General features: G+C 40.2%; 1 protein-coding gene across 1 annotated transcript in view; it reads left to right on the top strand.

The window, feature by feature from the left end:
- The window catches only part of COL25A1 (collagen type XXV alpha 1 chain), a 298,288-nt gene that overhangs the window by 204,554 nt on the left and 79,835 nt on the right, over positions 1–13,899 (top strand). The window contains exons 8-10 of the mRNA XM_079307351.1: positions 5,180–5,251; positions 6,121–6,228; positions 9,314–9,349. Of these exons, the coding sequence (XP_079163477.1) occupies positions 5,180–5,251; positions 6,121–6,228; positions 9,314–9,349 (216 nt within the window). The remainder of the gene's footprint in view (positions 1–5,179; positions 5,252–6,120; positions 6,229–9,313; positions 9,350–13,899) is intronic.

Here is a 13,899-nt window from a genome sequence, read left to right on the forward strand (position 1 = left end):
CTGAATCACATAACTGCAGCAGGTAAAAAATTTGAAGACAAACATAAGCCAGGAGGGAAGGCTTTTATTTTGAGGACCAACTTGGTTATGGACCAGCCCATGTTGCTAAAGTGAACTGAATGCCTAGCACTACTTTCAGTGAGAGTAGCAGGTTTGCCTTCAGGAAGGATATTTGATGGAGGTCAGATGTGTGATCGCTTATCAGAACACACAATTGAGTTGTGTAGAAAAGATGTTTGCCTCACTGAAAATTCATCTAATAATAGAACAAAAGTAGAAAAGTGTTGGCTTTTTCCAGTTTTATTTAGTTTGAATGCAGTGTCAGGCAGATTTCACAGAGGTCATTATGGGAAATAATGCTTTTACAGTAATCTGTTTATGCTAGATCTTAAACACTACATTTTTGCTATACAAAGTCTGAATCATTATATAATGTATTCAAATCAGAACTCTTTGCTGAATGTTTACCTAAATAAAAAGAAATTTCTGGATTCTTGTCTTGCTGTGGTGTACTGTTTTTGTTAGCAGATTTGCTGCTGGAGAAAGCAGCAGTTCTGATAAAAGGGATTATATAAGAGAGCTCCCGCTGAGAGTCCGTGACATTGTACAGGGTGATACCAAACACTGTATTCCCCAGGGCAGGTACAATAATTAGCCACAGGACTGGCACTCAGTCTGAGGGATTAATTAGAACTGGAGGTGGTGTTGGAGAGAGGCAGAGCAGCCATAAAGAGTGTCAGGATCACTCTGGCCTGAAGCCTGTGTGATTTGATGTGAAATAGCAGCAGCTGGCTGTAACCTTAGGAAGTGCAAGAGAACAGCAGGTGGTAATTCCTGTCTCATTTACCATGTCTTCACAGGAACATGCTAGCTTGTGCAGCTTGGGTTTATTGGCAGGTCAGAAGGAAAATCCTAGAGAGGACTATGACATTTACTATACTGAGCAAATGCAGTAGTCAAACAGGAGTGTATGCAGCACAGTGTAAAACCAGTAATACTGTTGTTTAATGTGACAAGGTTATGATGACCTTATAATATTGACCTTGTGTGGACCAATGGACAAAGCTGAGAGTACTGTGAAAAATCTAGCTAGTGATGAATGTAACAGGAGAACTGTTTCATCCAAGTAAAAAAATCAGACAGGGAATGATATAATGTTCCAGCATCCCTCGGTTTTCCCAGTAGCCATTGCATGGGGCAGGTAGGCTTTATCTACACCTCCAGGTGGGTAATGTTGTCCCATGGCTGCTGGCCTCCATCAAGCATCGTGTTTTGCTTGGCATTTGGGCAAAAATGGCAGTGAGGCATGCGGCAACTGTGCTAATTTAGAAGTTGTAGCCAGCTAGCATTTCAGGGTGAGCTTGAGTAGCTGTCAGCAGAGGAATTTAGTAGACTAGTGGTCGCTGTTGATGACTGTGGTGTTTTGTATTCTGTTAGGGCCTCCCAGGGTGTGGAACAAGAACCCTTCCTATGTGCAGTTCAAGAATCAAACCAAATAAAGAGAAAATTGAGTAACTTTGAATCCATCGTTCAGAACAGCTTTCGATAGGGAAAAAAATAAAACAGTTCCAGGGGATATTTGTGGCTATATTTATAGCAGTGACAGGAAAGGAAGAGAACTCATTTTGTGGGAAGGATAGCTCTTTTTATGCCTTTTTAGAAGCTCACTGTGTGCCAACATTATCTTTCATGGATGCCAGAGGGTGCAATGCCTTCTAAAGCCTCCCACACATGCAGAAACTATGGACCTATTGTAGTGTCTTTGCTGGGTTCCATTTAGTGTTCCCATTTTTCTGGCTCTCTCCAAAGATGCGTATTACTCATGGGAGATGATCCAGGTCCAGACTGGCATTGCATGTATCTGGCTGTTGGGTTTGAGATTATGACCACTTTGGGCAAAGGAAGGAAAGCTTTGTCCTACTTGGGAACAAGCTGGAAGAAGTAACTAAGCTGCAGATGGAAGAATAGGATTGACCCTTTTCTCAAGGGTTGTTTATGGAGGCAGAAAACTGCAGTACTGATAGCTAGTCTTGAACTTGCCTGTGTGGTGTTGGGAAACTTTGGGAATGCTGGGGCTGGACTGGGAAGTGCCAAATGTAAATGGTTCTGTGTACAGCTAGACAGATCTTTCTAAAGTCTTTCATTTTTTCTCAAGAAAAAAGAAAATCTTTCAGGACAAACAACTGTATTTTCTGAATAAGCGCCTTAATTAATTCTCAGTTCTCCTTCATGTTGAAGATGAAAGAAATCAAAATTAATATGAGTTTAAAACATCAAATTGCAAATATGCTAATTTAGAGGTAACTGAAAATTATTGTGCTGTAATTCTAAAGGCTGATGAGTAAAAATAAAGTTGTTTAAAAATTTTCTGTTTATCCATTTTTTCAATAAATGTCTTTTATTGCTTGCTATTCATATTTTACTTCTTATGTATGTTTCTTGTTTGAGCTCATTTCCATTACATGGATATTGTAGTTTTATCTAGAGGAGAAATGGATCATCTGCATAGCAGGGCTAATGAGTCACAGATGTAAAGATTCTGACACATTACTGTCTAATAACTTCTTTAACTTATATTCCATAATAAGATTAATGCAAACCTGATACATCTGTTTCCTAAATGATGTATCATTCCAGTCCTATCAGTGTCTCAGGAGTGAGTCCCTTTATATGTTGTGAGTTTTAGCCTTTTTTGGTTTTGTTTTGAGTTTTTGTTTTGAGTTTTGTTTCTAAAGAGGAGATTTCAGGTCACTGAGTAATGCAGTTAGCCACACTGCAGTTCATCCCAATGAAGTGAGAAAGCTGCATTTAGTCACTGGCTTTATGGGATCAACTTACAGGGTCTCAGCTTCATCTCATAGATATATAGCAGGAATAAAGATACTAAATGCATCTTCAGGATGCTAATGAAGAACATGTATGCATCAAAAAGTTACTCTGCCTTTTTTATAAAGATTGGTGGAATTTTTGTGATCCCCAGGCTCTCTGGTGTGATAAACAGGGCAAGTATTTGCCACATTAAAAGAATGTGCTGCAGCTGGCAGGCTGCCCTGGCCTGTTGGTGCTCCCCACCAGGCCAGCTGGGCTGCAGAGAGCTCATGTGCTGCAGCAACATGGGCTGCACCAGCAGAGCCTTCTCACAGCCCTGCTCAGAAGGGCCCGTGCCTGGCAGCAAGAGCAGGGCATAGCCTTCCCTTCAGGAGTGCTAAGCTGGCATGGTGCAGCTGTTTGCTCCAGGAGGAGCCCCCAGAAGAGCTGTGCTACCAACTCTGCCTCATAAAGGTGGGCATATAGGGGGCTTAGAGCTCCCCGGCTGCATCTTATTTAATTTCCTCAGCCTAATGCCTCTCTGCTGTGGAACAAGCCTCTGTTTCTGACAGCAAAAAATGTCATTGCCTATGCTAAAGGCAAGGAGAAGACCTAGGGATTTCCTCCTCTTCAGGAATTCACTGCTCAACTGCATAAGGTTTTGGCTTTATCAGAAAGTTTAATTCACGCCCGACAAGGCAGCTCAAGAAAGGTGAACTGAGAGCAAAAATTCACCCCCTTATATTGTGACAGCAGGCCACAATCACCACACTCTTCCCTTTCTGTGCCAGTACAGTACAAGTTCTGCACATTTTGGTAGAGCAGAATATGAGAAACCATATGTGGCATACAGCAATAGAGGGGTAAAATGGATATGAAAATACTGCTCTGTATGTCTTGAAAACTTTGGCCATTATGGACTACCCAAGATCTAGCAGCAGATTTATGTTCAGTGTTCATAGCTGTATATGCGCTATCAGTTTATGTGCTGAATGTCATATGTTAAACAGAATGTGAGGGGCAGAATATTAATTATACAAAGCACTTCAGAGTGTACCGTCATTGCTGTTGAGTTCTGCAGCAATCCAGAGTGAAGGCTTTCTACACAGATCTCTTGAAGTGCTGTAGTGCATTTCAGTTGAAAATGGCTCATCATCTGCTGGCTGATAGTCTTAACAATTTTCAAATGATCATAACAATTTATTGCAGTTTTAAGGAAAGACACCTCCATGGGATTGTTCCTTCTAAAATCTCTTGATATTCTTGTTGTGAAGTGCCAGCTTGCCTCCGCACTGCAGTGCAGACCTAACTCTGTTTGCCATATGACAGCCCATTTCCTGTCTGTCAGCAGTGTGGGGTGTACTAAATGTAGTGTTTGTTCTGTTTGTCTGTGAGTAAATTGTCTCTGTGATGTTTGTGTCGTGCTGTTCTCGTACCATGTTATGCTGTGTCCCTAGGGTCTGCCAGGCTTCCCCACAGTTGCTGCTCTGCACAGTAATCAGATCCTCACCGTCAAGGTTTGTGGCTGACATGTACCTGTTCAGTCAGGTCTCTCTGTATCAGCATAAAAGTGCACATGAAAAATTGTTTTTAACATGGAATACCAGTGAATTCTTATGGTGGACCCAAGCCAATCCTCACTGCCTTTGCATTGATCTAAGCACTCAGGATGCAGAGCGTGGAATCGAATCTATGACTGTGTACCCCTGGAAATGCCTCCATTCCCCATGGTCCTGGTCAATATTTTATTTTCAGATTAGTTTTTTCAGTTGTTCTGCTTCCTTAAGGCATACATGTGTGGAAAATGTCAGTGAACTCTATACTGGTTACATGTAGAGTCTGATATTTTTGTTATATATCAGATATTTAATCTGTACATCTAGATTTTTTCAAAGTGGATTTTCAAATTAAGCAGGAAGCAATCTGGTCAAGCTGGAACTTCAGACCTTATAAAAATAACACCAATCTTCATGGCACACTATGCTGGTTAGAAAATCTGACTGAAAGCTGAACTGGTGCTTTGTCTCTAGAAGCTTTGCTGAAAGAACAACATATAAAAATACTGATTTTTAGAGCCCAGGTAATGAAAAACTAATACATGTACAGAATTCTCATGCAAAATCTGGGGAGAGCAGTTAAGCAATTAAGTCATTGTATATGATTTAAATTATAGCAGTATGTCCTGTGGAACAAAGGTAATCTTTTTCCAAAAAAGTGCACAGTTTCATCCAGGCAGAAGCACCAGTTCTTATTATATTAGTTATTACAAATCTAATGAATATGTCTTTATTTCTTTCTCGGGCCTTCTGATGTCTATTCTTCAATTCTCTCATCTCTGACCTTCAACCTTTGACCTCACCTGCCTGATCAGATGGTGTTTCCTAAAATCAATCATGGGTTTCTCTCTGCTGATCAGCAGCTCATTAAACGCCGCCTCATTAAGGTAGTGCTCCATCTCACTGGAGTCTGGTTCTTCTTTATATTCAGTTTACTCTTTGCTGTACCTTTTTGTCAGATGCCTTCTTAGAGCAGGTTTTTCACTTGAAAATGCTTTGAAATGAAGCAACTGTTAATGATATTAACAGTTAAAAGTGGTGGCTTTGCTAAGTGATCAACGTTTGAGATGCCAGCAGCTTTTTCCAGGGGTTTGTAGATGTGCTGGAAACAACTAAAGCACCTTTTTCAGGTGTCTTTTCTTTATTAGAGAGTAGAGTAATATGTTTTGACAACTCTTGAAAACTGACTTTTAAAACTTAATAGGTAAAAAATGAAGAGAGTTAGCTAATTGTCACTAATAAACAGCCTCCCAAAACAGATGGAAAATTATGTACAACTTCATGAAGAAGTAGTTATTTTCCATGCGCAATTTTGAAATCTATCCATGTATCATTCATGGGCTTGGAAAATTGCTATGCAAATCTGTTTATTCTCAGATGCAGCTTTTCTTTTTCGCCTCAGCTTTCTTATGGTTATGCAAATAATGAAGCAAACAGATGCTTATCAAAAACAGTCACTTGCTCTGGAGAACTAGATGAGTAAAATACTTCAAGACCATCCCAAATTTTGGCATATGTGCTGTGGTAAAACAAGCACTTTAGAATCTAAACCTTCTGCTCTATGGCTGAGTGCACTAGACATAAAAACTGTTGGTCTTCAAGGCAAAGTGCTGTTTCTGCCATAAGCAGTGAAGAAGCCACTGTCCAGTTCATGGCAGCTTCTTCCAGCCCAGCTTGCTCTCTTTATGGGCGAATTGATGTTTTTATGTGGTTGATGCCTCTAAAGCAAATTGTGATGAGTTTTTTATTGGTTTAGGGGGACCAAGGACAAGCTGGACCCCCTGGACCTCCAGGGCCACCTGGACCCAGAGGTCCCCCAGGAGACACTGGCAAAGATGGTCCTCGTGGGATGCCTGGCTTAACGGTGAGTTCCTCTGCTGCTGCTTTGGTGTGCACATTTCTCTCAAGTGTATGCCAGAGTAGTGTCAAAGACATTTCCTGAGGTAAGACTGGCAAGTAAGACTTGCAGAAGCTGAACCACAGGCAGGTTTCAAGGTGTACCTGAAGTCCCACACACACAGAACAAGTCTAGCAGGGCCAGAAGTAACACCAAGGTCCCTTGCCTCCCACCCCTGGCAGTTTCCCTACACTTTCTAAGGTTTCTCAGTCACTCACTGATGTTTAATAGCTTTGTGAGGAGAGTCTGCCCCTTTCCATGAGTAATAAATGTTTATATTCAAACTTCAAGATAAAAATGAATTTGAGGCCTCATAGCATGGATGTTTTGACTTCTCACTTGTTAGTGGTTCAACCTCAAAAGTCATGGAATAAAGTAATAAACTGCTAAAGCTGCCCAAGTTATGATAAAGCTTGGAGTTGGATTCTGCAGTCTTTAAACAAGAAGAGCAGTGCCATTTTCTTTGGCTCAGCCCCCGTATTTCATTAGGACAAGCAGCAGAATTCAGTGTATTGTGTATTGTTTGTTTTAGGCACAGGATGAATCCTACACTTTTTAAACAGATGCCTAAACACATGACTTTTTAGAAAAGCATTTGATTTTGGTTTTTATATTTTGTGGCCTCCATAATTTTTATTTAAGAAGTACCTTGCTTTTCACCATGAATGCCACTGTGTTGTCAGTGTGGAAATGGAATCACAGACAGGAGAAAAACATGAAAAATGAAATGGCACATGTACAGATGCACGCACACATTCACATCCATGAAAAGTGAAGATTGTGGCCAAAATGATTCGTGGGGAACCAGCAAGGTGAGGACCAGCATTGCCAAACTGGTTTCTTGAAAAAAAAGCATCACTTGTCACATGAGGCCAGGATGGCATACATTTTTCCTGCAGGGCCTTTTTAGTAATACTAAGAAAGAAAATATCTACCTTCCTTTTCTAACACTATTCAAGTATTAATTGTCTAAATGTAAATAAGCATGATAATAGTAAGATGCTGCTAAAATTTCCTGTGAAAATCCAGCAAAGCTGACCACTTGAGACTTCTAGGACTCTGGGGCTGCTGTTGTTGCTGTTGCTTGGATTTTTTACCACTCCTGCCCTCATAATTCCTAGCTTAAGGTTATGAAATGACATTATAAGTCTGTAGCTCTTATGATGCTTTACTTTGACAACCTTCTCATTTCTTATTAGTCCTGTGGCACGTCAGGCTCTGGGTCTGTTCTGGGTTTCCCTTGTGTTCTTCCATTGTGGTTCAATGGACTGTGGTCAGCAGAGCTGGTGCTGGCCTGATCTAGTAAGGGCAAGACTGAAACCAGAGTCCATTTCTGACTGCAGTGATAGTGTTTTAGTAATTCACATACACAGGTGGGGCTGGCAGAGTCAACTGGCCCAGCTGATTACAGTGTGACTGTGTGTTGCTTTGTGCTTTTTAGCAAATGGATCATTAGTGTTTCTCGTAACAGGAAAGTCACGCATTTTATGCAATGAGGTCATTCTATTTTATGGTAGTTCTGTAGTGATTTTGACTTTAGATGGCAAGAGAGAGTTTCTTTTCATTGTTTTTAAGCTGTGGATGTCTTAAGCCCTATAACATTATGGAAAATCAGTTCATAATGCTGCTTTGGAATCAGATGCAAACAAGCACTCAGGTAGAAACCATCCAGTCTGCTGCCCCTCACTATGGTTCTGTACCCTCAAGCTGATGTTCCTGAACCTCAGAAGGATTGTTCCCCTATGGCTGTGGGATGCACAGTCAGATAGGAGAGCTGTAAAGGGAAAACTCAGCTGAGAGGGAAGGGCAGCTTTGTCTTTGAGGTAAAGATGTGTGTGGAACTTTGAGCTTGTGAGCTGCACTAGCAGCTGCACTGTGCTTGAGCTGGGGTGTTGCAGCATCACTCAGCTGTAGGAGGATGTCACTCAGCTATAGAAGGATGTCCTTGGAGTGACCAATGACCATCAGGCAGACATTGCCTCTTTTGCAGGGTTAGATAAAGCAGGGCTTCTCTTCCAGCCTGTCCTTCTCAAGCAAGAAGGCTTACAATCACCACAGTTATAAAATGGTGTTTTGGAGAAGTACCCAGCCACAAACCTGTGCCTCCATGGCTTCTTTCTCCCAGCTGTCCTTGGTGTGTTTGCAGATGCTGCGTGTTTGCTTCTGAGTGCAGTGCATGCCCAGAGAAGCAGTTCTGATTCTTTTCAGTTGCATCATCAGAGCAGTTCTCAACAATTTCATGACAGGCTTTCTTTTATGACAAAACTGCTAAAGAAGACCCTGCAGCTGTGCTGATACAATAGTGCATGGACTGCCCTGTACTCAGTTGGCTTTTCAAGGCAGTGATGTATAAACCAATCCACTAAAATGATAGGAGCTCTGGTTTTTTTTATAGGTATTTTTAGCCCATATTGTATGACTGATATGTCATACACTGATTTTAATCTCTCTACAGAGATATGTATGTGTTCATATGGGAAGAAAGGGGAGAAGACAGATTCTGACTGTATGTAGAACTGTAGGATGAGAATATGTTGGAGAAATGATGGTTTACCATTTTGAAAGCCAGTCTAGGTATTTAACAGCTGAGTAATTATTTCATGGCTTCAAAACACCAATATTCATGGTTTTATGGAACATGGTAATTGACAACAGTAGGTTATGCCTGCTGACTGAGGGGATGACACAGACCAGTAATCTTGGAATATATAAACTGTGGGATACAGCACATATGTGAAAATAACCTTTCCTTGTGTCCTTTAGCACAGTGGAATGGAACATTATGTTTGGAACCAAGGGGCAGAGTCAGAACACCATTACTTAACTCTTGCTTTGAGAACTATATCATTACATGAGTGTGAAGTAGTACTTTTTAAGATATCTTGGTTTGGACTACCAGATTAAAAAGCAAAAAAAGTAATATATTTCATGTGCAGTTAGTTGCCATACCTGTTTAAGATTGAAATTTTTAAGGTACTTTCTTACTGTATAGAAAACTGGATTCAAGATATGTTGATGAAATTATTCACTCTTTTTTTTTTTTTATTCAAAGGGTGAGCCAGGAAAACCAGGAGAACAAGGATTGACAGTAAGTATTCTTCCAGTTTTGTAAGAAAGTGTAACATGACATATTCCCTTTTAAAATGGGAAATTTCCAAAAGCTTTATGGCTGTGTATTTCCTGACCTTCTTTTGTCACAGGCTATTTGAGGCCTTATTTGTGAAGAAAATGCAAGAAAGAGAATATCCTCTGCTTAAATACAGTCACATGTCACATAAGACCAGCTTGGAGAAGCAGAAGGAAACAAAGCAGCTAAGGGCACAGTAAAATAAAAAAGAACCAAGCTGGGGGTTCCCAGTGCCTGGCCCCCTCTAACCCTGTCTCTGAAGCTGAGACTTGGAGACCACTGAGCAGCAAAGGAACTACCTACATGTTTTATGGGCCAAAATTCAAGCTGTCTCTGTGTCAAGGGCTCTGGATCTTTGCCTGACAGAACAGTGAAGAGACAGCACTGAAACACTCAGAAGGTTCTGCTGTTCTGAGGTTTCAGTTTTTTTCCTCTGTGTGTGTCAAATACTTCCAATTCATTTGGAATTAAATTGAAGATCCACTGGTTGTAAATCAGCTTTAGCCACTGGTTAAGGCATCATAAATTTCTGCCTGTCATATATTCCCAGAACAGTGGAACATGCAGTGCTTTTTCTCCCTTAAGATCTCTCTAAACACCATCATTTTTATCTTTATGAGAGATGACAGATTGTAGCTCAGGGCATGTGGTTTTGGTTCCTGAGTGCTTCTGAGGAGGAAGATTATCAGTAATAATCAACTTAACAATCACTTCAGATATAATTACTATCTGAATTTGTGAAGATTTAAACAGGTGCAATGATATTTTACCTTGACAAATTGCAAAATATTTTCAATTGACAAAATCCAATATCTTTTGAAAGAAAAAAGATGAAGATTCTGAGACTTGGGTATCTGCTGTGATCAGATTGTTAAAGTCCTGTACTTTTTCATTTTGCAGTAAAGGTTTATCCATTTTAAAATCAAAGCCTCCCAATTGTACTACCTCGTGTTTTAGCATGGTTCTGGGCTCTTTTTTACTCTGTTCTTTTGGTTTCTGAGCACCTATGAAGAATAGATGCAATAGCTAGGAAGGAAGCTATTTTGGTTTGTTTTCTTGGAATATTCTCCAATTTGACCTATGGACAGAACTCATTCAGGTTCTGTAGAAGTTGCTTTCTATTCAAGACCAGATCTTCAGTCACAGGATTTTTTTAGGGCTTTTGATCCATCACTTTTTAATCCCCATGTTCAGAGCATTCCCACTGGTCTAATGTAGCCATCCATCTGTGTGTAAGAACTAAAAACTGACACTACTCTGTTTCTCCAAATACAGATGGGTTTAAATATGAAGGAAAGGTGTTTAAAAATCAAATTAGCAAGCTCGAGTTGGAGAAAGATTGCAGATTCCATAAATTTCCAACTTCAAATGTCTGCTTGAAAAGTCAGTCTGATGGCTTAAATGTTAGGTTACGTATAGATCAAGTAAAGAGCATCAGAGTATCAGGGAAGTAATTGGTTTCTTTTCATTCTTCTTGGAGCTTCTGACACTCTTTATGTCAGTACAGATTTGCAGATTTCTCTTCCCTGTGGAAAATGTTACAATTGTTCAGGGACTGTTTAGCTGTTTCTGACAACTTCTGTCATGCATTTCATTAATTTCAGTACTGGAAATTCAGATGTTGCTCCAGGAATAGCTTATTTCCCAACATATATGTTATAAGATTGCATTGCTAGAAAAAATAGTATATTATGTGGTGAGGAGCACAGGTCTTTTCCTGCCTGGGTTTCTTTTTGTGCATTTTTCACCTGTTATCTTTTCAAAGTAAAGGAAAATGAAGATCTCTGCCTAGAGGAGCTTCTAGGTTATTTCTGGAGGAATTATTTTGTAAGGACTTGCCTTTGTTTCACACCTAGAGTCTCCAGTCTGAGTGAGCTTCCTGTTTTTCTTTCCAGTGAAATTAAAACTCAGGATTCAATGAGTTCCATAAAGTGCTACCAGTCCTAGTCTCCCAAATGTTGGAGTGTGCTGTGGTTTCCTACTTGCCCATCTGTCCAAGGCCCTTTCCAGTAAGAAGCCAGTACTGTGGTGTATATTCTGGTTCTTCCTCTGAGATGGATGCAGGATGCAGCCAAGAAGAGCACTAAATTCTGGGAGAGAATCCATGCAGTTTAGGTGACATACTGAAGGTTGTGGAAGATAAAGGCTGTTTATGGCCTGTAGGGTCACATTCTCTGAGGCTTTAAATCCCATGGTGCTGTTCAAGTTAAGGATAGCAGCAAGCCTGACCTCTGGATTTTAATAAGAGGGACAGAACACTTTTCTCTTTCAAAAGCATTTTTTACACTTGTATTTGGTAGCATGCCTTGGTATTTCTAGATGAATGTACATGTTACTGATAGAGCTGGCAATTTTAGTATGAACCTGTGAACTAACAATGGCATAGCTTGAAATTACTTAGTTTTCCATTTCCTCACAAAAGAACGGGAATAAATTTCTTGAAGAGCACAAGATACAGCAACAGAAATAGGTAAGAGTGTTTTCCAGCTTGTTCCTCAGGATGTACCATGAGCCTGTGACACAGGCTGGGTAATGTGTGAGCTGCTGTGTGAATTGATACCTACAGGTAACCAGGGCAACCAGGAAGCCTCAGCTGAAACGCAGGGAGCAGATTTATTTCATCACCTCACTAACAGCACCAGGCAGCTGAGACACACAGCTGCATTAGGCTCAGTTTATCCAGGGAAAAGAGACACACAGGGATCCAGGCTCTGTCAGGCTGAGCTCATCCTGGGGCACAGCAGGGGTGGGCTGGGGCTGCTACTGGCCCCAGTATATCAAAGGTTTCCTGCTGGAGCAGTTCATCACAAGGCTGTGCTTCTATGATCACTCCTTCTCCCAGCAGAAGGCTCAAGCTTGTCTGTGAGGGTGTGTTACCTCCACACAGGAATTCTGCTTCTCAAAACAGCCAGAGGATGAACAACATTAGACATAATACTGGAGTTTCCCCACACTGAAATTCTTAGCATTCCCAGCCACAAGGTCACTTTTAAGTGAAATTATTTCCTCCTTAACAAATCTTGTGGGCTTAACCCCTTCCTCCCAGCACCTCCAACGATGTACCTTGATTTACAGAAAGTTAAAATTATTATGCATTTGGAATTCTTGGAACGTTCATATTCTCCTTTCAGTGAAATGGGAAATCCAGTGACTCTAGTGAAAATTGGCAATTTGCTGCAACTGATAATCTGCTGCCATATTTTTCTTCATATTTAATGAAGTTCTGTGTTAGTAAATAAAAAAGAAAGCAATGTTTCAGAGTGATGAGAGAGGGCAGTAAGAAATTTTCTCCCTCTCAGGCAGGAGAGTTTTGCTTGGACCATATACAGAGAATGACAGTGTTTGAGTTCTCTGATGTGAGTTGTGCTTTGGCTCAAGAGAGTTCATCTTCAAGACAAGGAATGGCCTTTATTTTTCCCTATTTTCATTGTAAAAAATGTATGGGTTATGGCATGGTGTTGGGACAATTTAGGATGTGGGAGATTCAGTTGTTTCTTACAGGAGTCTCTCATTCTCATTTAAAAATCATTCCAGATTGTCTAAGTGGCAGCATGCTGCTTTTGCTCATCTGTCCTTGAGGTTTAGATGTTTGGGAGAACTCTTTGCAAGGGTTTTTTGACTCTGTATGTTTCTGTGTCAGGAAGAATATGTTTGCTCTTGGAGCCAAGAAATTTCTTTCTTGGTGGGATGAAGGTTGAAGTTATAAAGATGTGATTGCATGCCTCTCTAATCTTAGAAGAGAATGAAAATTACTAGTAGTTGAAATTTGTGTCTGGTTTCCATGACATTTGAAAGCCCTGCAGATGCACTTTCTTCAAGAGTTGGAGGTACCATTCCTCTGTGCATAAAAGATTAAGAGAATTCAGGGGGAGGTCAAGCAGTGGGGTGACCAAAGGGATTAAGTTTTGAAATATTATGTGGAACTAGAAAAATGTATGCTACTCAAGAGTGAAGGCCAGTAGTTTCCATAGCTTTTCAACCTTTTCAGTTAAAGTTTTGTCCTGCCTCTTATAATTTGTTCTTCTTCTCTGCCATTTGTCTGCAATTCTTGGTGATAAGGACTCTTAAATACCGTACAAAAGTTTTTCCTGTTTGTTTTCTCATTTTCAGGGAATAATAGATGAATTTGTGATTCTTTTCTATCCAAGAGTTAGGATTTCTGGTTGCAGACTATTCATGAGAACTTAGAGTCAGTGATGGAAAATATTAAAGGTTGACCCTGGCAGATGAACATGTTCAGATTAATAAACTGCAGTAGGATAGAAGGTGTTCATAGGATGGTTTTGTTCCTAATTTCCATGTGGGAGATTTTTTTTTGTGCTTTTATGTGTAAAATATTTTAAACTAGTTCACATTAATAAAACACCTGGAATATTAAAATATTCTATGTTTTCAGCTCCTTGTTTCAGAAGTAAATTTAAACATGTTTAGTATACAACCACTTCTTGTCAGTGAAAGAAAAGCTCACTGTATTATATTCCTCCCCCAAATGGGCCCTAAAGACAGAAAAG

Source organism: Erithacus rubecula (assembly GCF_903797595.1).
Source record: "Erithacus rubecula genome assembly, chromosome: 5".
In the NCBI taxonomy this organism is placed as follows: domain Eukaryota; kingdom Metazoa; phylum Chordata; class Aves; order Passeriformes; family Muscicapidae; genus Erithacus; species Erithacus rubecula.